Source organism: Sciurus carolinensis, chromosome 2, assembly GCF_902686445.1.
Source record: "Sciurus carolinensis chromosome 2, mSciCar1.2, whole genome shotgun sequence".
Lineage (NCBI taxonomy): Eukaryota > Metazoa > Chordata > Mammalia > Rodentia > Sciuridae > Sciurus > Sciurus carolinensis.
Window position 1 is genome coordinate 1,747,859 of NC_062214.1, and position 23,995 is coordinate 1,771,853.

The 23,995-nt window shown below is 55.2% G+C and overlaps 1 protein-coding gene across 1 annotated transcript in view; it reads left to right on the forward strand.

Annotated features, from left to right (window-relative positions):
* The window catches only part of Taf4 (TATA-box binding protein associated factor 4), a 72,668-nt gene extending 49,474 nt beyond the window's left edge, over nucleotides 1–23,194 (forward strand). The window contains exons 4-15 of the mRNA XM_047538603.1: nucleotides 446–565; nucleotides 1,355–1,477; nucleotides 3,318–3,407; nucleotides 3,815–4,060; nucleotides 5,953–6,100; nucleotides 6,500–6,614; nucleotides 8,149–8,318; nucleotides 8,649–8,779; nucleotides 9,570–9,695; nucleotides 10,378–10,434; nucleotides 10,867–10,986; nucleotides 21,737–23,194. Coding sequence (XP_047394559.1) covers nucleotides 446–565; nucleotides 1,355–1,477; nucleotides 3,318–3,407; nucleotides 3,815–4,060; nucleotides 5,953–6,100; nucleotides 6,500–6,614; nucleotides 8,149–8,318; nucleotides 8,649–8,779; nucleotides 9,570–9,695; nucleotides 10,378–10,434; nucleotides 10,867–10,986; nucleotides 21,737–21,904 — 1,614 coding nt within the window. The 3' untranslated portion in view covers nucleotides 21,905–23,194. The remainder of the gene's footprint in view (nucleotides 1–445; nucleotides 566–1,354; nucleotides 1,478–3,317; nucleotides 3,408–3,814; nucleotides 4,061–5,952; nucleotides 6,101–6,499; nucleotides 6,615–8,148; nucleotides 8,319–8,648; nucleotides 8,780–9,569; nucleotides 9,696–10,377; nucleotides 10,435–10,866; nucleotides 10,987–21,736) is intronic.
* Nucleotides 23,195–23,995: the final 801 nt, after the last annotated feature.

Sequence of the window (23,995 nt, forward strand, 5' to 3'; positions counted from 1 at the left end):
TTCCCTTGCCCAGCAGTAGCAGCAGTGTGTCGGTTTCCTGTGCCCCCTCGTGGAGAGTGGAGGAGCTGGGCTAGTGTTGGGGGGAGCAGGTCTGTGCCCCCCTTGTGTTCCTGTGGCCGGCACTGTGTGCGGGCTGTGGTTGAGGAGTGCTCCCCTGTGTGTGGGCTGTGGTTGAGAAGTGTTCCCCTTGTCCTCTGAGATGACTCTCACTGCCACTGTGTGCCTTGTCCTGGTGCCTCCTGGCTCTTGGCGATGGCGTCACCCTGACAGTTCTAGATACAGGTGGGAGGTGCAGTTCCCCATGCCGGGGGCTGCAGGTGTGAGTCTTGCCAACATGACCCCAGCTGCTGGGACTCCCCTGCAGGAAACCTTTTCTTAGCCGGCATTGGGTGTGGGAGGCACTCACCTGTGGGAGGCGCTCACCTCCTGCTTTGGACTCTTGCAGCCTCAGCTGGTCCTGGGTGGCTCTGCACAGGCAGCTTCACTCGGGACGGCCACAGCTGTGCAGGCAGGGGCACCTCAGCGCACGGTCCCAGGGGCGGCTAGCACCTCCACAGCTGCCACGGTAAGATCGCTTCTCCTTCGTTCTCCTGGCACCACCTACAGCCCACCAACCAGAAACTGGGTTTTGAGATGGCCCTGGGTCTGTCCCAGATTGCTGGCTGGTATGCAGAGTTCCCATGTCCCATTCCTGCCCACCTGAAGCACTGGACAGAGAGGCCCTGCAGCTGTAGAAGCTTGAGGGCCTGGGCTTTGTTGTCCTCTCTGCCTCCATGGGGGGGGGCTTGAGGGAAGGGGCCACTGAGGGGTGACAGGAAAGGGCCCTGGTCTTTGCACTTGAGGTTTCAGGCAGTGCAGACTGGGGAATGGCAAAAGCCCCTGCAGTCACGTTGGAGAAGGCGATGTGGCCCCGGGGCCCTGTGGGTTGTAGAGCAGCCCTGCTGTCCGTGCATTTGCACCTGGACTAGGCAGCTGGCGTGGTGCCTTAGAACCTGCTTCCTCCTGCTTCTTTGCTAAGTACTTCCCATGGATTATAGTGGCTGCCTCAGAGTTGGTGCCTGTGTGGGGACAGGCATCAGTCCCTCTTGATGGTGAGCAGCAGCAAGATGAACGTTCTAGTGGCTTCATCTTGTCACGCTCTGGTTGCTTCTCAGTTGCCTTCCTGGAAGGGATTCCTGGGCCACATGAGAGGCAGACGTGTGCCCGGGGTGGAGCTGTGCTCAGCAGCAGGCCCTGAAAGCAGCTTAGAGTCGACATTGATGTGTCTGTTCTGCCTGTGCACATTTTAGTTTAACCAGAGGCTACGGTGAAAATCTTCAATGACTTTTTAACACATCTTTTTATTCGAATCCAGGAAACCATGGAAAATGTGAAGAAATGTAAAAACTTTCTGTCTACGTTAATAAAACTGGCTTCATCTGGTAAACAGTCCACAGAAACAGCAGCGAACGTGAAAGAACTAGTGCAGAACTTACTGGTAAGGAGCTTGTGCGTGAGTCTTCATGCTGGTGCGAGGAGTACGCGGCAGCTGTGCCTACTGTTGGGTGTTCCCAGGGCCCTGCAGCATGCCATGTGCAGGGCCAGCACTCTGACCTCTCCTGTTTTTTGGAGAGGTACGTGACGGAGCCCTTCTCAGAGCAGGACTGCGTGACAGCTCAGGAGGAAGAGCGGGAGGGAGCGTGCACCTCCTGGACGTACTGCTCAGGGGTCCGCCTGCCGCTCTTCCCTTCCCTCTTGGTTCAGCTTTTAAACGGAGAGTTTCAAGCACTTCACCAAGTGAGAGCAGCACCCTGCAGCTGTGCCTGCCCTTGCCGCCTCCCGTGCTCGCATGCCTTGATTGCCCAGGGAACACATGGCACATGCGGGAGTCCTCTCGCTGTGTGTGTGGCCAGTGCCCTCTCCCAGCTGTCTGTAAACACAGATGTTTTATTTTAGCAAACCGTTAAAGTCAGGATGAGCACTAGGCCGAGTGTGTAGTTAACGCTCGGAACCTGAGCACCCCTTTCTCCGGCTCTTGTTTCTTTCCTTGTGATTTCTTTTTGAGGAAACTGGTTGTTGAGCCTCTGGACTTTTGGAGTCCTGCATTTTTTTTTTCTGCTGGTGGAGTTTGTTGGCCCAGCCTGGGAGCCTGTGGCTGGACTGCCGAGCCTTTCTCCCCCAGAGAGGTTGCGGGGCTCGGTCCACCAGCCGCAGCACTGCAGCCGTGTTAGCTGTCCTTCCCCACCTGCGGCTGCTCTTCGCTCCTTAGCTGTCTCTGGCAGCTGCCTCCAGAGCACTGTACCCTTCCCAGGGCCCCAGTAGCCCCTTCCACTCTTTCTCACGTGACCTCTTTGCAGCCCAGGGTGCTGCTGGCTGCCTCCCCTGACTGGTCACTTAGGGTGGGCTTGCTACCAGCAGTGAGTAACCATGAGTAGGAGTGGCTCACAGCAGGAGGGGCTCTTCCTCCTGTGACAGTCCCAGTGCTCACCCCCCATGCCACGTCTGGCTGCTGGTGCCTCTGCTCTGGCAGGAGAGCCAGTGTCCCCCAGAAACCTCCCTTAGTCATCACATCTGTCCCCAGACCCTGTGTCAGGAGGACTCTGGTGACTGCCTCTTCTCCTTGACTTACAAGTGTCAGGCCCCAGATTTCCACCCTGACAGGTCCTCTTGAGAGCCCACCTTTGCTCTGCTCACTGCCACCTGTAGTCCAGGTTCTGCCAGCCCTGGGAAGATGTAGTAGCATTGCCAGGCCTTTGCCGACCCCTCTGCCCACCCCTCAGGCTTCGGTCCACACACTAGCATAGCAGAAATGTGCATGAGATCTAGTTCCTGCCCATCTGGCTGGACTTCCTGGCCTTTATACAAAACTGTCTTGGAAATTTCCGGAATAGAATTGTCCCGATCTCTCTTCTGGGCCCTCATGCTGCTCCTCTGGTGCCATGCGGAGTAAGCACATAGCTGGTCTCTCCTGACAGGCCCCTGACCCTTCCTGGGCTGCCACCATCTGCACGGCCGGGCACCCCGTGCTCCCTGCAGTGGCTGTGATAATGAGGTTGTCTCAGGCTCATCTGTCTCCCCACAAAACGCCTGGCATCCCGTGGGTTTGGGGTAAACACTGAGTGAAAACAGTTGTCGAGTAAGAAACTTGTGAAAGAGCCAAGACGTGGCCACGAACCTGGCTAGCCAGAGACGTGGCTGAGTCCTGGGTGGACTCCTGCCCTCTGCACGTGGAAGCCTGTGCTGACTCCCTGGCTGCTGCCAGAGCAGAGCCATGTGCGCAAGGTGCGCGTGCCAGCAGCTGCCTTCAGTGCAGGCTCCATGTGGGTTTTATTTTTAAGGATGGGAAGATTGAAGCTGAAGACTTCACTAGCAGGTTATACCGAGAACTCAATTCTTCACCTCAACCTTACCTCGTGCCTTTCCTGAAGGTGAGTTAAAGCCTTGGCACCTGCAGCAGGGACAGAAAGTCAGTTCTGATCTGAGGCGCTTTCCATGACCCTGAGCCTGAAGCTGGCCTCACCATCCTACTGCCCCTGGGTGGAGAGAAGGCTCCCTGCTTCCCAGAAAGGGGGAGGCTTCACCAAATAGGAGAGAATGTCTTTGATAACTGTTGCCGGCATCACATTTTAAGGCTTTTCAAAACTACTGTTTTTTTAAAAAATAAGTTTTAGCCAGTTCTTAGCAAGAACAGCCCTGCTTGAGGTGAGGTGGGGGATCAGTGATGGGCCCCCACAGGGCCCACCACCTGTCTTATTTAGCTGGAAGGTGTATCTGGGTTTAAGAAGCGACCCTGTCCCTTGAGCTGCCCCCTGACCCATGTTATCTGTCCCCCCAGAGGAGCTTACCCGCCTTGAGACAGCTGACCCCCGACTCCGCGGCCTTCATCCAGCAGAGCCAGCAGCAGCAGCCGCCCGTCTCGCAGGCCACCACTGCGCTCACAGCCGTGGTGCTGAGCGGCTCCGTGCAGCGCACGGCCGGCAAGACGGCCGCCTCCGTGAGCAGTGCCCTGCAGCCCCCCGTCATCAGCCTCACGCAGCCCACACAGGTGGGCCCTGGCAAGCAGGCACAGTCTGCACCGCTGGTATGAAGGTGCCAGCCTTGCTGGTCCTCCGCAGGGCCTACCCGCGCTCCTGCTGGCTTCTTAAGGCAGCCACAGCTCAGCCCTTTCCTTGGGCAAGTGGGAAAGCACCCCCTGGCAAGAAGCGTGGGTATTCTTTCCAGGAGTCAAAACACAAGCCAGCAGCAGGGGCCCTGCCTTCTGTGTGCTGCTTCCCGGTCAGTGGAAAGGAGCTTATTGGCACGGGCACACCCACCGGCTCCTTACGTGGGGTTTAGTGTGTGTCTTTTAGTTGGGTGCTTTGGTTGGGAATGGCCTGAACCTAAGGAACCTTGGCATTGGATGTGGGGCCGGAGATGGGATGAGCTCTCATCTTTACAGGGTGGCCGGCTGGTGGCACTGATGTGCTCTGGTGATGCTCAGGGTAAAGCTGGGCTGCCGATGGACGGCTTGTCCTTTACAGAGTTGAGCTGGCCCCCAGCTTCCGTCTTGAGGTCGCACTCTTCCACTGGAGCAAGGATGTCTTCTGTGGGAGCTTCGTCCTGAAGTCCTTCCATTGAGGCAGAGAGGCCTCATCAAAGTAGGAAGGCAGTTGTTTTTGCAACTCCAGAAGCAGGTGGATGGTGCTGCCACTGAGCAGGCTCCCCGTCCTTGTAGCAGGCTGTGTTCTTGTAGGAGGCTTGCTCACCGCTTGGTGCTTGCATTTGGCGGGCCTTCCTGCAGTGAGAACAGGGTAAGGGATGGAGAAAGGGAAGTGGGCAGGTCAGGGCTGAAGGTCACCTGTGAAGTAGGGCTTTCCTCTGCCCCTGTGGCACCTTGGGTGGGGATTGCTGTGTCCTCTACTGTCATAATCTGTAAGGATGGAACCATCCTACTCAGAGTCATTGGGGCTGATTTGCCCAAAGGGCGAGTTCCGTTGAAGGGAAACTTTGTGGGCCGTCCTCCTTTGTTGGGGAGTTCTGGCCTTTGACCTTCCTTTGTGCCAGCAGCATTGTGAGCTTTCTTCTTGGAAGTTCAGCAAGGGCTGCAGTCTGTGCAGCCGACTGGTCGGGATTTGGTCCATTTCTGTCACACCAAGGTCTGAAGTGGTGGTGACGCAGGGGCTCAGTGGAGGTACTTTCCTGGGGCTTGGCAGGCTCCTTAGTGGAGCTGCTTGGGACTCAGCCTGTCTGGTGTGAACCTGCACATTTCCTTGCAAAAATGGTTCAGGTGTGGGCCTTTAACCCAGCCCCCAACCATCATCCCCAGTGACTGCCTCATGTCACAGTGTGCACACACCAGAGTCATCTAGCCAAACACGCAGCCCCAAAGGTTTGCAGCAAGGCCATATAGACCTGAGCTTTGTGTCTCTGCACCCCTGCTTTCTGGGGTAGGGTCCACAGTACAGGAAGTGGTCAGTACTTCGAGCTCTGGAGCCTACTGTGTAGCTGCAGGTGACAGGGTCAGACAGTAGAGCTGGCCGGAGCCTGGAGTATGGGGATTTGCCTAAGCATAGCCCGTCGGGTAGTGAGAGGGAAGAGGCTGCGCTGAGAGCAGCAAAGCCACGTTCAGGGAGGAGCTCAGCCTCAGCCCAGTACAGAAGCTGTTCATCTCATAGAAAACTTAGAGGAACACCGTTGACTTGCAGCCACCAGGCAGCAGTGGCCCTTGGCTGAGTTCAGCAGACTGCCCCACTGCTGCCCTGCAGGTCTGGCCTTGCCCCACACAGCCTGGGCAGTGTCTTGGCTCCTTCCCCCCCGCCTGTGGTCCTGAGGAGGCCATGTGCAGACCGCTAGCCTGGCTCCGGGCCAGCTTCTGCAGTGCTGGGCTGAGGCTCACAGGGTCTTTGTAGAGCTTCTCCACAGGTGGGGTGGGACTCTGTTCTTGGGAGTGTGCTCACGCTGTCCTCACCTTGTGCTCTGCTGGCTCTGCCCCAGGTGATCCAGCAGCCCCCGAAGCCAGGAGCCCTGATCCGGCCCCCGCAGGTGACCTTGACCCAGACACCCATGGTCGCCCTGCGGCAGCCTCACAACCGGATCATGCTCACCACTCCCCAGCAGATCCAGCTGAACCAGCTGCAGCCAGGTGAGGGCAGGGCCAGCCTCAGTGGGGCCAGCCTAAGTGTGCAGCTGTTGTGGGGAATGCGGCGTCAGGCTCACCATTTTAGATACATACTTAAGTGGTGGCATCTGTGACATGTAGCCTTCGCCACCACCAGTTTGCTTTTGAAGATGACCTGTGTCAGTCTCTCTTCTGAGACTGGGTCCCACCTTGTTGCCTGGCTAGTCCTGGTGTGGGCGATCCTGGGCCTCTGGGCAGACGCACACTGCCTTGCTGCCTGGGCACTGCTGCACCCAGGGGGATGGCTGGACTCCACCGCAGCCTGCAGCTCTGAGCATGTCGGCGGCCCTCCCCGGAGCCTGTGGAGACTGAGGTCGGCTGCGCCTCTGCTGACGGCCTCGCGCTCCTGTCCTTGCTCTGCAGTCCCGGTGGTGAAGCCTGCCGTGTTACCTGGAACCAAAGCCCTTCCTGCCGTCACCGCACAAGCAGCAGCCGCGCAGAAAAACAAGCTCAAGGAGCCTGGGGGAGGTTCGTTTCGGTAAGGATGAGCCTGAGCGTCCTGGGAGACCACAGAGGAGAGAGCCCCGCGCCTTCCACCAGCCCTCGGGGCTCCCATGGGAGCCATATCCGCGAGGATGTCCCTTCCGCCTCATCCTGACTGCACGTCTGTAAGCGCATAGCTGGGAGGCTTGCTTCCGCCCTGAGCGCTGGCTGGCTGGCACTGGTGCCAGCAGACGGCATTTTCAGCCTGCCTTGGCTGGTGCTCCTGGTTTCCACCATCGGAACAGCACCAGACCAGGTGCTCACAGAGCTTCACGGGGCTTCACTGCCTTGGTCTCTGATGAGGGCCAGTCTGAGCGTCTCCTGGAGGCACGGAGGTTCTCTCGGGATGTGCGCTAGAGCTATAAGCTGGCCTTCACTGTGACCAAGCAGTATGGCGCTGCCCCTTCCCAGGTGCCTCAACCCTCAAACCATCAGGGATGCAAGGTCAGGCAGCTACACTGGCCCAGCAGGGGTGCTCGTCCTCTGGTGGGAAAGGGAGGATGACCAGTATTGCGAGGATCAGAACAGTCAGTGAGCCACTCTCCTGCGTGCCTTGTTGTCTTGCTCTCCAGGAGGGGGCTGGAGGTACAGCAGAGGGGACACGCTGCAGACAGCCAGTGGCCTTGGCACAGGATTGACTCATGCCTGTGGGTCCCGGCAGGGCCTAGCACGTGTCTGGGTGTATGTCTGCTGCTCGGATCTTGTCCTCTGAGAGCTGTTCTCTCTCGAAGGGATGAGGGCTCCTTAAGAGAGAGGCTGACTCAGGACTGTGTGGGAAGAAGGGCTGAACAGAGGCCACCTGCCCCATCAGAGCAGGGCTCAGGCCCAGGGCACCAGCTAGCTGGGATGCCTCTCTTGGTGGCCAAGTCCAGGGCTGTGAAATAGCCGAGGGCTGCTCTCAGGCAAGATGGAACCAGGACCCGCGCAGAAACCAGACGCTGGGTGGAGTGTGATGGGGTGGAGGGTTAGGGCCAGCATTCAGCTTCAGAGGGCCTCCCTGCCAGGTGCCCGTCACCTGGGGAGGCACCACGCCACTCCTCGTTTCCAGATGGGTATCAAGCTGAACGCTTCTGGAATGGTGGTCGTGTGTGGGTGGGTCTGAGGGGCTGGTGGCTGCAGGTGTCCAGGTAGTGGGACGTCAGGTGGGCAGCTCTCTCAACATGGGAGTGTTTGATCTCTTCTGCTTCTTCTGAGAGCCTGTGCTTGTTTTTTAAAAAAATTAATGTTGGTAAGTTTTTTTAAAAAAAGGAAGATTTCACATGGTACAGAACCCTCAAAGCAATTGGTTTTTGCCGTCTCTGGATGTGACGTGACGTGGACTGTGGTCAGCCTCCTGCACGGCCAGTGCAGCCTCAAGCTCAGCTCTAGCCCTGTGCTTCTCTGAGTAAGGGAAAGGCTCCTCCTTGAGAAGACGGGATCCAGCCAGCAGCTCCTTGTCCCCCTGCCTGCTGCTGCCAAGTCAGAGTCACCTCAGTGCTCCTCCTGTCGACTTCCTGTGGAACGGGAGTGACCCTTCCCCCTTTTCCCAGGGACGACGATGACATTAATGATGTTGCATCAATGGCTGGAGTAAACCTGTCGGAAGAAAGTGCAAGGATACTGGCCACAAACTCTGAGTTGGTGGGCACACTGACGCGGTCCTGTAAGGACGACACCTTCCTCCTCCCTGCGCCGTTACAGAGAAGGATATTGGAAATAGGTGAGTGCCCCTAGAGTCCACCTGTGGGTTTGTTGCACTCTGCCTTTGACGGGGACTCGGCGCCCTGCTCTGTGCAGCTGCTTGGTGGGGTATGGGTGCAGGTGAGCACACCTCAGCCTGGGCCTGAGGTTTGCCTGGGCCGTGACCTCCCTGTGGCCGATGGCAACGGTTCTCAGGTAGATGACCGTCCTCCACACGCTGTCTACCTGGGCTGCCCCTGAGTGCACAGAGCAGTATCGGAGGATAAGAGAAGAGCCAGTGGAGTAGCGAACACAGGAAGATGTGCAAGTGATTTTTAAATGCTTTCTTTTTTTTTTGCCTGCTCTGTAGGTAAAAAGCACGGCATAACGGAATTACATCCAGACGTAGTAAGTTATGTATCCCATGCCACACAGCAAAGGCTACAGAATCTTGTAGAAAAAATATCTGAAACGGCTCAGCAAAAAAACTTCTCCTATAAGGTAATGGGGCCGTTTTCCTGAGGAGAATGTCTTTCTATTGTCGACCCCTGACCATCCAGGCTGTCTGGAAGCTGTCTGTCCACGCCAGGCAGAGGGTGGCGGTGTCCCCAGTGTCCTGTGTACCTTTGCATTTATTTCCTTAGCCACTTGGGGTTCTCAGGTGCTTTGTAGACCTGGGCTCGGACAGAAGGCCAGGGAGCTGTGGGAGGATGCTCTGACGGGAAGGTCCTGTGGAAGGTGGACCCGCAGCTTTGAAATCATGGGGTCTTTGCCCTTCCTCAGTCCCAGCTCCCAGAACCTGCAGGTGCCAGGCCCTTCTCCTTGGCCTTGAGCTGAGCCTGCAGGTGTCAGAAGGCTGCAGTTGTATCTTCATAAGCAAGTGTTCAAGGCAGAATATGCCTCCCTTTAGCAGTCACACAAGTGGCCAGCAGCTGGGTGAGGCAGGCGCTGCACACTCCCTGGCCAGCCAGGGTCAGCACCCTCAGAACAGTGTTTGGAAACAGCACTCTCAGCCACTGTATCTTAAAATGTTTCCGTGTTACTGTAGAAAATTTAAAATGCCTAAAACAAAGTCAGATGATATCAATCAGTGTATAAAACAAACTATCCCAAGAGGCCCCAAAATAAGCAGCATGAGACTTTACCCTGATGGTGGGCAGGTGGAGTCATCCAGGGAGATGAGAGGAGGCCGTGTCCACTGCAGCATGGGAACAGACCAGGGGAGGGATTGTGCATGGACGTCCGGCCTGCTGGGTCCAGATCCATGACAGCAGTGTTCTGCTTTTTGCAGGATGATGACAGATACGAGCAGGCGAGTGATGTGCGGGCTCAGCTCAAGTTTTTTGAACAGCTCGATCAGATTGAAAAGCAGAGGAAGGATGAGCAGGAGAGGGAGATCCTGATGCGGGCGGCAAAGGCAAGTGCTGCTGTGCTCTCCAGTCCCTTGGGGAGCCCGGCCTCCCCGACGACTTGCACATACACTGGGTGCTGAGTGACCAAGCAGTGTTGGGGGCTGGCCTTGAGGAAAGGTGACCGTGCACCTGTAAGTGGAGCACAGAGTGGGACCTGTTAGCTCTGAGCACTCTGCGCCCTCAGATTCCTGAGGCTTCCTGGTCCACCAGGTCCAGTCCACCTCAGGCTGCATGTACGTGGAGCCAGCCTCCTGCACACCAGACCGCAGCTCAGGCCCACCTGGCCTTCAGAGCCCAGAGTCACTGAGGCCACACTGCCAGCTGGGCTTGCTGGGAGGCAGCAGGGGCTTGAGCTTGGTGCCGGCACCCAGCCCTTCCCCAGAGGCACTGGAGCCTGCAGGACTGTTCTGCCTCGCCCGCCTCACGCCACGATGAGCCAGAGTCCTGTGCCAGCTGGTAGCATTAGTCAAAGATCATACTCGAGACCCCATGGCATCGGAACAGCAGTGGTTTTTCTTAAGAGTAATGGATTTTCCCTATGCTGTGCAGCCGGATTTTCAACCTTTGGCTATGAGCATGTAAAAACTTATAACCTGGAAAATGTTAGAAAATGAATAAGGTTAACATATTTGTTAGGAAACACATTTAGGTCATAACTTGGTTTTCCTTTTCTACTTTCAAAAATAGTCTCGATCCAGACAAGAAGATCCAGAACAATTAAGACTGAAGCAGAAGGCAAAAGAGGTGAGCTTTTTGCACACTTGAAATTCGTACTCACCTTAGACTCTGACAGAAAAGGTAGCTTGGGATTTCTGAACATGGGCATTTATGTACCTGTTTAAAATGTTGCAAAGTTTAAGAAATACCAAGTCAAAGGTATTTTCCTGTGCAGACAGCTTGTATCCTGCTTTTAGGTTTAACAGTGACTTCTTGTGGTGGATTATTCTCTGTACTTAAACTTGTTCTTATCCTCTGGGTGTTTTAAGTTGAGCATATATTGCTTTTAAAAACTACTTATTTTTCTAGTTACAGAATATGCTCACTGTTTAAAAATCCAAAATACTAAAGAAGTTATAATCTAGAAAATCTCAGAGAGCCCTTTGGTATCTGCATATTTGCTTTTGCCTTTAAGTAAAAATGTACAGAAAGCAAATGTGTTTGCTTTCCGACACAAAGATGCAGCAGCAGGAGCTGGCACAGATGCGCCAGCGGGACGCCAACCTCACGGCGCTGGCCGCCATCGGGCCCAGGAAAAAGAGGAAGGTGGACTGTGCCGGGCCGGGATCTGGAGCAGAGGTACAGCAGCAGCTCGGGGGTGGGGTCTGGAAGGGCCCGGGGGTCTCAGAGCCCCTTCCTCAGCAGACACGCCCCAGAACCACCCTTAGGTTCACCTGTCACCCACCTTCCTTGCAGTCTGTTTTGCATTTAAAACTGACATTCAGACCACCTTACTTGTGGGTACGTGGACTCAGCGCCGCACGTAGAGAGATCTCCGTGGTTTGCTGTGATGCGGCTGGGGAGGGACTCTGGGGGCCTCGCACTGAGCAGTGGGCTGCAGGTGGCCGCCTCGGTGCAGAGCAGGGCCACGCAGGCTGGGGAGCGAGCTCTCGCCTGCGTCCCTGTGCTCGGGTTCTGTTTCTTGTTTGTTACACACCGAGTTTTAATGCATTATTATTTTTTATTTAATCTGTTAATTTCTTTTAAAAGTAAGTTTCAGGAAAAAAAGAAGAGAAAATCTCTTATTTACCTGTTTGCTTGCCTCCTGTGGTGCCCCTGGTTCCTTGCTGCTGTAGGAAGTACTGAGGTGCCGCCAGGAGTCACAGCCATGCTGGGAAGTGGGTGGGCACAGTGACTTTATTCTGCCCAGGGCCGTGCTTCAGAACCTGGCTGGCAAGCACACCTGGGTGGCCATCCGCCCGCTTTATCTCTGACCAGCACTGCCCCTTGCTCAACTTGGAGGAGCTCCGGTTTACAGTCTGTACTGTTGGCTGATTTTAAAATTGGGTGGGCAAAGGGAAGGGCTGTGGTTGAAGGTCTGCAGTCCAGCGGTACGTCCTGGGTACGGCTCAGTGCTGTGTGCTTTGTTGGGCCGACTGAGTTCCTGTTCTCACACGTCCCTTTTCCTTCCTGTACCTCTTGCTTTCGTTCTCCTTGCACCCTTGGCCTCGCCATTTAGCCTGGTCATGCTGACTTGTCTTGGTGGAAACCACCCTTGGTAATGGGTTCTCCCCTTTTCAGCAGATCAGATAACTGTCCTGTGGCTTGGTAAGGTCCTTACAGTTCTGTTGAAGCTTGTCTTCTTTTCAGGTCTTGATTAGAATCAAGTCGCCAGGCTGGAAGCGATGAACTGCAAACTCCTCCAGATGAGCCTGAGCATCAGTTCATAATTACCATGCAAACAAAACAAAACAGAACCAAAAACACAGATAAGTCTCAGATCGACTCAGAACAATCTTGTGATTTTTTTTTTTTATTTTTATTTTTTTAAGTTGTCAATGAATCTTCTATTTTATTTATTTCTACGTGGTGTTAAGTACTGGACCCAGTACCTCACACATGCCAGGCAAGCCACCGAGCCACAACTCCAGCCCCGCAAACTTGTGATTCTGACAGAGGTTTTTCTGATACTGATCATTAACTCCCATATTATAGCCTCCCAGTTTTATGACTTCCAGGAGGACTGACACAAACATATAACTCAAGCAAAAGAACCATCATCTTATCTTTTAAATGTCCATGTGTGGCTGTGTTTTGGTCACACTCTCCTGCCAAGTGTCTAAGACCAAGGTGGTCGGAATTGACCTCTTTCCTGTCCACTGTTCATGTCAACTGAGATTTGTCAGGGGTCACTCTTGGGAACTTGTGAGAAGCCTCTTGGCTCTTCTTTTACCAACTGTGCATCTACTGGGATCGGTCAGGGTCTTGGTGACCACACATAGCTCCCTTGGAAGCACCAGGGACATTTCCCTCTCCAGTGACCCTCCTTTTTTGCACAATGTGCCCTGGTTGGCCTCCTGTCTCTTGGGTCTCTGGATCCCCTGATCAGGAGGTCAACTGACTTCCTGGAGTTGCAGGACCCTTAGAGGGTCCTGTTGTTCCCTGGGTTTGACCTATGAGGACAAGGTCCAAAACATTGACTGTTTCCCCCTTCGCCCTTTTACTTCTTTGACTTTGGTCTCCAAGTTGTGGTTTTGAACATCCAGCAGGCCAGTTTCACCAGTCTTAAAGTGGGAGTCAGTATCAGTACTGGAAGTCAGCTTTATGTCCTACCTGCCCTCTAGGTGATGGCTTACTGTCTCAAGTGGTGGTTCTGCAAAACATTAGCAGGCAAAGTCACACATTTTTACAGGAAAAAAAAAACAAAAAACCACAAAACGAAATTAACGAGAGAAAAAAACATTCAGTTTGTGTAATAGCTATGAACCAAGTAACATGACTTTTATGATCCTAACCCTTTACTTAGTTATATATTATGTTTATTTTGAGGTGACAGTAATCTTTACAAAATCTGTCCTTTGAACACAACTTTAAATGAGCTTAAGTCTGGCCTACTTTGGAGTCATCCTAACATGGAGTAGGGTGAGAGGCAGAGCCTTATCTCAGGTAAGGAGGGGCTCTGGACAAATAATCCAATACAGCATTACATCTGAAACATGAATCAAACAAAAATGAAGAAAGCTCCTAACTTTCTTTTTGTGGAAAAAGTGACAAGGTGTTTTTTCATGTTTTACAATGTCAACTTTTGAACAAATTAGGCTCTCCTTATTACTTTCCAAAAATACATTTAGATTCCAATTTCAGTGTAAAAACTTAACACAAAATTTTATAGAGCTTACTGATAACAGGTTACCTTTATTCAGTTACAAAACATTAAATGACATAAATAAATGACTGATTAAATTTGCTTTTTCTGTATAAATCTGAAGGAGATTACCACACAGATCACTTTAGTTTGGAGAACACCAGCTTGGTAAAGTGCTCCCCTAAGCTTTTTGGTGTGTACATTATCTCTGGTCACATATATTTAGGGTGTCAGGCAAAGCTGATCCAATTCATGCTTTAAAAATTCGTCCAGAAGAAAATGGATCCCCATTAATGCCTCTCTCATGGTTGGCTTTCCCCCTCCCCCTGCCCCAGTACCAGGGATTGAACTCAGGGGCACTTTTACCACTGAGTCACATCCCAGCCCTTTTTAATTTTTTATATTTTATTTAGAGACAGGGTCTCATAACGTTGCTTAGGGCCTCACTACTTCTCTACTGAGCTCAAGAGTGGGTTTCCTGCCTTGGTGCGTGCCTGGAGTTACTGGTTTGCTGCGGTGCTTGCTGGGGCCCATGTGAGCCTCTGGGATCACGGTTCCTTCCCCTATTCCAAGGCCACAACACAAACTTGGCTTGTTCCAGAGGGAAGAACCTGGCTGGCAAGTGCACCTAGAAGGCTTCCGCCAGCTTCCATCCCTAATGCAGTGTTGCCCCTTGCTCTGGTAGGAGGAGCTCAGGGTCACAGTCTGTGATGGACTGATTTTAAAATTGGGGAGGGAAAAGGAAGGGCTGCAGTAGAATTTTATACTGCCACATCCCTGTGGCTGCAAGGGCAGCCTGGCCCACAGGGCTCCCTGCAGGCAGGTCTGCTGGTGACCACAGGGCTCCCTGCAGGCAGGTCTGCTGGTGACCACAGGGCAGGCCCCACTTCTGTCGACTTGAAAGTGGTTGTCATCGCATTTCTGACAGACACTCCTGTTCATTGACAATGGCTGTCTCACCCTCACCGCTGGGGGATGTTCTCACTGGCTGTGAAGTTGTGGACCAGTCGTTTTTCTCCTGCAGAATTTTAAGAAAGTCATTGTGCTGTCTTCTGGGGTCCTGCTATGACTTTTATTCTCATTCCCTGTACATAACACGTCTCTGCTTTGAGACTTTGAACTTTGTTTTTTAGAAGTATGTTTTCTGTTTAAGTGTGGTTCTTTGGGTATTCAGTTCACTTCAGGTTCTCTGAGCTTAGATTTGTAGGCCAGTGTTTTCCATTGTGTTGGAAACATTTTGGTCACTGTTCCTTCGAGTGTTTTCTCGATTTCTGTCTTTCTTCTGCTTGGACTCCCGTTGCACACATGTTGGACCTGTTGGTATTGCCCACAGGTGTTTAAACTTGTATCCAACTTCTGTGTTTTTTCTGTTCTTCAACCTGGATAACTTCTGCTGCTGTCTTCAGGTTCTCAACCAGACAGAGTCCTGCCGTCTCCAGTTGGCCATTGGGCTCCCGGGAAGTCTACATTTGTGAATGTATTTTTCAGTTCTAGGGTTTCTGTTCTTTTTTAGTTTCTGATTAGTGACTGTGGTGTTTCGGCTCAGCAGCTGCCTCTGTCCTTGAGCTTCCTGCGTGTCGCAGCTGGACTGGAGGCCCATCTGGCTGGGCTCCACTGAGGAAGCCGAGGTTCCATGTGCCCCTTCTCCAGGAGGCAGAGGGTCTGCTCTGCACACGCCCCTGACACTCTGCACCCAGAGCCACTAATTGGTTGAGTGGCACAAACAGTAGTGGTTTGACTTTGTCACGGTACTTATTTATTTTGGTGCTAGGACTTGAACTCAGGGCCTTGGACCTGCCAGCTTGTCACTTGGTATTTATTTGTCGCTGGAGCAGTTTTGTGAGGAAGCCTTCCCCTCCTCTGCCGTTGGGCTACCCGGGCATGCGTGCAGCTCCTGTTGCAGGAAGGGCTGGATAGACACCCAGTGCTCCCTTTGTTTCCTGAGTTAAGATAACAAATAGACTCTCACCCTTAAAAGGCGACAGACTTGTATCACTTTAATCTCGGAGTTCCGGGACGTTGCCTTCTGCTTAGTGCACTGCAGCTCACATTGTGCGTGTGGCTGGTGGCGGCATCCTGAGGTTGGCCTGAGACGTTGGCCACAGACGTCCTTGCCTGTGGGCAGTCTGTGCCCTCATCCTGATCGCCGACTCTGCATCTCTTGGGTAGGAGTCTGTTTGGGGGTCCTGCCTGTGTTTTGATTGGGCTGTTTTCTCACAGTTGTTGTAAGAGTTCTGTGTGGGGCTGGGCTGAGGCTCAGTGGTAGAGCATTCACCTAGCACAGGTGAGGCCCTGGGTTTGATCCTCAGCACCACATACAAATAAAGTAAAGGCATTGCGTCCACCTACAACTGAGAAATACACACATAGGAAATCCTTAACAGAAAAGAAGTCCCTGTGTGTGTCGGGCACTTGCCCCTCCTCAGATGTGCCTCTGCAAAGTGTCCTCCTGCTGGATTTTCAGCAGTCTCCCCAGATGTCCCTTCCTGTCTTGGATCCTGTCTGGCCGCTCTTGGCCTCCCTGGTCTTCTGCCACCAGGGCACCATGAAGGGCATGCTATCGTGAAGTGCCCTGAGTGGACTCGATGTCCTGGTGTCTGCCCCAGGCTCTGACCACACCGTAACACCATGGCCACATGTGCGAGGTGCTTCCTGTGGCCCACTGCTGCTGGCAGTTGGAGGCTGGTTGCAGGGCATGGGGTTACTCTGCTGGAAGGTTGGGTTTTCCTCTGCCTTATGGTCTACTTGCACCTGCTGGTTCCCTCTCTCCTCACGGCATCTCTGGACACTGCCTTGCTGCTGGCTCTTTGCGGGATGCTGCTTGTCCTGCTGGGCATTGGTTGGTTGCAGTCAGTAGGAGAGCTGTTTCTTGCCCCACACATTGCCCGCCCTGTGTTCTTCAAGGTCCTCGGATCAGGATGGACGTTGGCCGTGTCTTGTAGGTGGTAGTCTGTTCCTGTGACTTGTTTTGTGACTCAGATGGCCTGGCTTTGGTCCTGGTGCACTCCTTTGGGCTGGTTCCTGTGTCCTTTGGATGAGACCCATGGTTTTCCAGGATCTGCTTCCTTCCCAGAGCCACAGAACGCTCAGGCTGCAGGGTGGGTTGATCGGGGGAGTGCTGCTGGAGGTGATGGTGAGCAGCGGGCCCTGGCTCTGGGGAGCACGGCCACGGCACACTGTCCTCTGTGCTTGTTTCTGTCTGCTTTGTCCTACTGATGGGGTCCTGCGTGGGAGCCTTGCCTGCCTGTGTCTGCAGCAGATGTACTTGACCGTTTGGTCCCAGTCTGCAGACACAGGAGCTCCGGAATTGCTGAGCCCTCGAGAAGCTAACGTGGCTGCAGTTGTCTTTGTAGGGAGCCCTGCAGGTCGGTGTGTCGTGCTCCTGGGTTGCTTGGATTGCCGCCTCCTGGCCGGCCCGCGGCCGCGTCTGGGTTAGCTCGTGTCTCCTGGATGTAGCATTGTTAGAGCTTCACAAAAACCTGCGTGCACAGGAGGGTCTGCCCGTCCCCTCTGTGTCTGCTTCTGTTCGCTGCTGCTTTCTGCTCTCTACCCAGGAGGGCAGTGAGGAATAGGCACCCTTTCCCTGCCTGGCGCCTCTGGGCACTGTGCCTCCCATTGAGCTCTCTTCTCTCGTGTATTCGGGTCATGTGGTGCAGTCACAGGAGGCTGTGGTGAGGGCCACGTGCCCACATGTCCTTAGGCATTGGGAGCGTGTCAGGGGCAACTTCTGCAGGTGGGGCTGAGGGGGTGAGCGGGTGGCCTTGTAGGCCTGGCCTGCCACCTACCGCCAAGGAGACGGGTGTCTCCCACAGCCTCGCCAAAGCCTGTTGCCACACTTGCGAGGCTGCCAGCGTGGATGGTGCTGAAGTGGTACCTGGTTTCTGTGGATGTGTGGCCAGTGCCTGAGAGAGCGGGCTTGTTGGTCCTGGGTTTGTTCTTGTGGCTGCTTGCTGGTGGTTTAGCAGTGGGTGTGGTGGGGCAGCCTCCTGGCCTGAGTGAGCTTCTGACTTCACCCGCGCGCTGCCACAGGTTTTGGTCTGACCTGTGTTCTGTCACGTGGTGTGTAAATAGCCATAAGTGGCACCTTCATTGTGAATTGTGCCTTGGAGCTTTCAGAAGTACCCGTCTGTGTTAGTGGGTTTCTGTGACCAAAGACCTGACGAAAACACCTGAGAGGAGGAAAATTTATTTTGGGCTCAGGGTTTCAGAGGCCTTGGTCTGTGGTCAGTGGACTCTCTTGCTCTGGGCTTAAGGTGAGGCAGCACATGGCGGCCAGCAGCCTGGTGGAGGGAAGCTGTCAGCTGGCAGTGGCCAGGAGGCAGAGCGAGAGTGAGGAGCAGAGACAGAACATGCAGGCCCCAGGGCTCAGCCTAGTGACCTGCTGCCCCGGCCATGCCCCAGCTGCCTGCAGTTGCACCCCCAGTTCACGCCGAGCTCTGGTGAACCTAAGGAGGCCCGCCTGGCAGTTCACTCACTTCACCTGCGGTGTCTCACCTGCGGTGTCTCACGTGGGTGCACTGGGGACACATGCCCAGCCGACTGCTGTGGGCGCAGGCTGTCGGCTGGCCTCCTGTCTCCAACCTGTCAGCAGGGGGTCGATAGCGCCTCCTGATGCAGGATGGCCAGGTCTGGACCCAGGCTGTCACTGCGTGCTTCTGTGTTGCTGTGCCTGTGTCTTCCCGGCGTTGGTGTCCAGGAAGGCTGCTCTGTGCTCTGTGGCCACCCTGTCCTGCACGCTCTCTGCTCTTGCTCAGCCGTTGGCAGCTGCACCTTTTGGTGACTGATCTCCAGCCCCTCCCTCCGCCCTTCACCCTGCTGGCCACCAGCCCCGCCTCGCCTTTGCATCCCCCGGCCTGGGGTCCCCTGCAGTGCTGCTCTGACGCCACCCAGGCCCACCTGGGTGCTGGATGAACCCTCCAGCGCAGCTCACAGCGTCTGGTCCGTGCAGCCATCCCCAGCCTGGCCGCGGTGTTGCTGTGCCTTCGTGGAGTACGTCCAGCTGCTCCACGCGGCCCTGCTGTTTGGGTTGTGTGGCCTGGTGACAGGCGGGGCTGTGTCGTGTGCCCTGTGTCCTCTGTGGTTGGAGATGTCGTCTGAGAAGTGGGCCTGCTTGTCCTGTAACTTCGTGATTATTCCCTGTCCCCTCCGGCAGGCCCGGGTGTGTGTCAGCTCATGGTGCTGGGCTGCAGGCCCCGGTCTTCTGGGATCTGGACCAGCTTCCAGCCTTGGGGGGCCGCTCCTACCCTCTGCTGCTCGGGTCTTCACTCCTGGTCTCTTCCCCTCCTTATCCAGAGCTGCTGACCAGTGATCCTTCCTGGGAGCCTCTTCTCACTCCTTCCACATGTGTTGCTGTTGCTGTCTGGGGACTTGGTTTACTGTTTCCTGGTGGGAACTTCTGCCCCCAGTGTCCTGTGGATGTTCCCCCCCCCGTCCCGCTGTGCTCTGTGCATTTGCAGGGCTCCTTTCCTGCCGTGGGTGGTGGCACCCTCTGCTGGCAGTGCTGTGAGGCCCAGGTGCCAAACAGGCTTTCTGGGTGTTTGGGATGGGCTTCTGGTGCTGACTGCAGGACTCTGTCCTGCAGGACCCAAAGCTTCCCTGCACTCCTCTGTTTCCCACCAGTGGTCAGGGGTTCTTCTTGGAACTGTCTCCATTTTGCCCCGTAAAGGCCCTTTCAGGTCTGGCGCTGGGCCCTTCTGTCCTGCGCTCTGACGCCTGGCTAGTGCTGGCTCTCAGGGCAATCTGGGCTGGCTTTCAGCAGCCTGGGGCCCCTGCTGTCTCCCCCAGCCAGAGCATGATTCAGCAGGCATCAGGTGGCGCCAGGCCTGTTGGGAACTGGGGCCGAAGGCCACCCTACCCCAGGAGCCCTCTCTGGTTTCCCGGGGCTGCTGTGGGTGCATTGCTGCAGCCTGTTGCTGAGCTGGGCAGAGAATGCGCTTCATCTCCACACTCCAGCGCAGGCCTCACTGCTGCGGGGCAGCCCCGAGGCGTGTGTGACTGCGGTGTGCTGGAGCGGGCGCTGCTTCCTGGGACCTGGAGCCGCCTTCTGTGGTTGCACTTGCACTGGCCACGCTGGAGGAGCCCAGAGGAGGTTCTTTCTGCGGGTTTTATTTGTGGGTCGAGCTCGCAGTGGGAGGGTCGGCCTCCTCTCCCTGACTCTGACAGCGCATGGACGGCAGGGTGCGTGCTTGTGCTGCTGCAGAGGGGAGGCCATGTGAGGCACAGGGGGTCGCCACGGCCATGCTCACTGACCTGCACAGCTCCTGGCGGGCACTGGGGCTTACCCTGGTCCTCCATCCTCTCCGCTCTGTGCAGAGCTATCTGCTGTGGTGGGCCTTGAGCAGAGCCTCCAGTGGTGGCGCAGCTCCGGCCCTGTCCATGACCCTGTGGTGCTTCCTGCTGAGGCTCCTCCAGCAGGGAGCTCTGAGATGCCACAGGCCAATGACCTGTCCTGCTCCCACGGCCCAAGCACCTAGGACAGACTGTGAGCATGCCAGGGCAGCTGCCCTGAGGGACAGGCTGAGGCTCCTCGTGCCATGGCCACAATACCCACAGAGCCAAAGACCCTGGAGCAGTGACCAGCCGGCCTCTCCTTGGCAGAGTGGAGAAGACTGGACTCAGCCCAGGTGGTCAGAGCGAGTGCTACACCAAGCAGCAGGTGCTTGAGCTTGCACCTCTTCCACAGTTGGAGCCTGGGCTGTACTTACAAAACCCCCCGGAGCCCAAGAGTCTGTGGCTCATGAGCCACGGCCCTTCTCCAGCGCCTGCTGTGGGGTGGGTGCGGTGGCTTCGCTCCACGGCCGCCTGTGCCTGGGCTGAGGTGGCCCGGCAGAGCTGGTTGCGCCCTGGATGGGCGCTCATGCTGCTTATTGTGGTTTTGGTGCTTCTGCGTGGCTTCTGACTTTGCTCCTGAGGAGCGCCTTGCTCACACACCAGCCTGGCGACGTGGCCAGGCAGAGAGACCTGCCAGCTGCAGTCCCAGAGGTGCTCTGAGGGCCGACACCTTGGCTTGCTTCCTCCGGTCCTCTAGTCGGGCAGATCAGTTTGTCACAGAGGCAGCCAGTGTGGAGACCCATGTCTCCAAGCGAGGCAAGGTTTGGGCTGACCTGGTGGACTCATGCTGAGGGAGGCCACTGTGTTGTTCAGGAGACCTCATTCTACCTCTCAGGAACCCTGGGGTTGCGGCCAGTCCACCTCTGTCCCTGCCCCTCGCTGGCTTGTAGCTGGTGTCCAGGGCACCTGCAGGGAAACCCGCCTCCACTGCTCCTGGTTCCTTCTGCGTGTGGGTGTCCACCCAGCCTTTTGGAGGGCTCTGTGGTCTACATAAAACCCTGGGAGGCTGTCAGTAGAACCTGGACCTCCATCCAAGACAAAGCGGCCACTAGGTGTGGAGGTGGCTCCTGGCCCCCAAGGGAGCGTGCTGGCTGGCTTTGGCTGTCAGAGCACGGAGCACCTCCAAGGCCCGTGCCACTGTCCACCTCAGGCCCCTGGCCTGCGCTGCTGGCTCTGTGCGTGGTGGTGCTTGCTCGGGAGAGGGCTCCTCACGCTCTGGCTGAAAAGGCGCCATGCCTGCTGCAGTCCTTGCAGGCGGCCTGCCTCCGGCTCCCACCTGGAGCACAGAGCCTGCCTCGAGCCACCTGCGGGTTCTGGAGCTTATGCCCAGGAGGCGTCAGGTGGGGGTGCTGACGGGAAGCAGCTGCTGCATGTTCCAGGCTGACCCATGGCTCTGTTTCTGTGAGCCGGAGGACGGTTGCCTCAGGAGAGCTGGGTGCACCAGGGCTGGGGGTCGGGCAGGACGCAGCCCGGGGCTCATGTCTGGCTGCTGACCCACAGCCGCCTAGCTCGGGAGTTCAGACCTGGTGCCTTTCTCAGCGGGCAGGGATGGGACCCCTGGCCCTGGGCAGCCTTTCTGTGGTCATGTGGAGGTCAGGCCACTGTGGCCCCAGGGGCAGTCACTTGCCTTGGGGTGGGAGCCCCCGCCCCTTCCCACCCAGGGCCAGAGTGGGTTCTTCGTGGGGCATCTGAGGGTGGTAGTCTGAGCGGATGCTGTGGAGTCTCCTGATCCCTCCCAGCTAGGGACGCGAACACACATCAGCTCAGCCTGCAGGCCTGCAGGAAGGAGCCTGGGCCACATCCAGCTTCCTCCAGAGCAGTGTCCTGGGACACACGGGGGCTCCGGAGCTGCCCTCCCCTGCTCTGCAGCTCACCTCAGAGCACCGCTCACATCCCGTCTCCTCCTTTCACCAGGGCTCGGGCCCCGGCTTGGCGGTCCCAGGCAGCTCCGGAGTGGGAACCCCCAGACAGTTCACGCGGCAAAGAATCACACGGGTCAACCTCAGGGACCTCATATTCTGTTTAGAAAACGAGCGCGAGACAAGCCATTCACTGTTGCTCTACAAAGCATTCCTCAAGTGACGCGGGATGCGCGGTGTTTCTGACGGAGCCGCCTGGGACGTTCTGTGCGTCTGCAGACTGCGCCTTTTGTAGCAAGCCAACGGGACGTTGCTGAAGAACAGCCACCTCTTTGCAGTGGAAGTTTCATACTCCTGTCTCTAAATCAGCTCAGCGTGGAAGGAAGCCTCTCCTGTAGCAGAACGCAGGCCTGGGATGCTCCTGGAGGTCAGCTACGCCCCGCTCATCCTCGACTGAGTGGCCTTCTTGCCAAACAAGCCATATTACAGACTGCCGGAGCCCGTCAGCCGCCGCCCTGCCGGCTCGCAGCAGCCCCACTTTCTTTGTGCATTTTGGGTTCGTTCAGCCTGACGTACCACGTAGGTGTCTGTCTACAGCGATGACCTCGTTCTCTTGTTTTATTTTTGTAACAGTCAGTTGGCGAAGCAAACTGATTTTTAGACTATTTATCTCCCCCTGCCCCACTCCGCCTGAAGTTCTCCAGGAACGTGAGTTCATCGCAGCGCGTCACCCAGGTGGGCCTGCGTTCCTGCCTGGCCAGGCCGAGCCCAGCGAGGCGGCCCCTTCTGAATGTGCTCAGCATCTGTACAAATGCATTTTATTTGCTACAGTTTGTGAAGCTGTAAAGTTAAAAGAAATGAGAACTTTTTCAGCATAAATATATTTTACTTGCACTGTGTTTTTTAGCTAAAAGTGAAAACTTAGATTAAATAAAATCAAAGTTGAGAAGAATCATCAAAAGACTGTTTCTCAGTGTGAATCAAGTGTTGAAAAATGGTTGGTGTATTTTGTCAGTAATTGTACATAATTTTTGGCACATAACATAAAAATGGCTATGTAAACTATAATTATTTTGCTAAGAGACTGTATGCAAGCTGTGGGCTCACTTTACAGATGCCCAGAGCAAAGCCCCTTCTTTGTACCTATTTTTTTATTACAAATATACTAATTGGTTCTTTATATTTTCAGAGGTTATTGTATTAAATTGTCTATTGATAGTACTTTTATGACTGTAAATACTTGGGCTTTCTCTGTGTGGATCCTCACGTTAGACTTCAGTCTGCGCTTGTGGACTGAAGGCTGATCAGTATTTTTTATCAGCACCTGAGAACTGTTACACCTTTTATTTTATCTTTTAGGAAATCCCTGTCTTTCCATTTTTTCATGTAAATTTTGCACAGTTACTTGTTCATATGTAAATATTTTACTTTCAAAAATGAAGTTTTTAATTGCTATTGTTTTATATAGGATTGAAAGAAATTAACTCCTTTATTAAAAACAAATCTATCTGTATCTGTTCTGCCTGTTCTTCACAGTTTCCCAGGTTTTGCCAAGGTGACCAGAGACTCTCCTCTGTCCAGTTCAGGTGATGGTGACCCCAGCCCAGTGAATCCAGTGGGAGAAACTTTCTATCCAAGGACAGGTCCTCCAGACCCCTGCTGGCCAAGTCCTGGGCCAGGAAGTGGCCTCACCCCTCCTCTCTTAGCCCCCCAGGGAGCCTGGGGAAGACCCCTGAACGCACACAGAAGCCACCCTGGCGGACCCTAGTGCTGACATAGACCTTGGTGGACAGAGGTGGTGCTGCCTTCCCGGCACCTCAGGTGGCCACCGGCAGGAAGCGTGGCCGCACCTTGCCTTCCCTGAAGCACTGCGCCCATCCTCGTCCCTGTTGCCTGAGTCCCTGGACTGTGGCAATGGGCCACAAGTGTGGGGCCTCGGAGGACAGGTGCTCGGCTCCCAGGCCTGGGAGCGGGAGGACCATGCAGGTGTGGGCAGGTGGGCTTCTCCACCTTCCCGTGCAGGTCTGCCTCTGTGGACAGCGTTCACCCTGTCAGGACCCCAGTCACCTTGGATTGGGGCCCGTTCATGTAGCGTGGTCCTCCTGTCAAGACCCCAGCTTCCAAGGCAGCCAAATCCTGAGGTCCTGAGGGGGAGGTCTCTAGATGCAGTCAGGTCCTGGGGTCAGACTGCACCATAACTTTTGGGAGGGGACACTGTGGTAACCACGCTCACCTGTCCACACCCGAGAATGGACTGGGAGACAAGGCACAGAGGAAACGAGGCCTTACTTTAATGACGGTCACTAGGATCAGG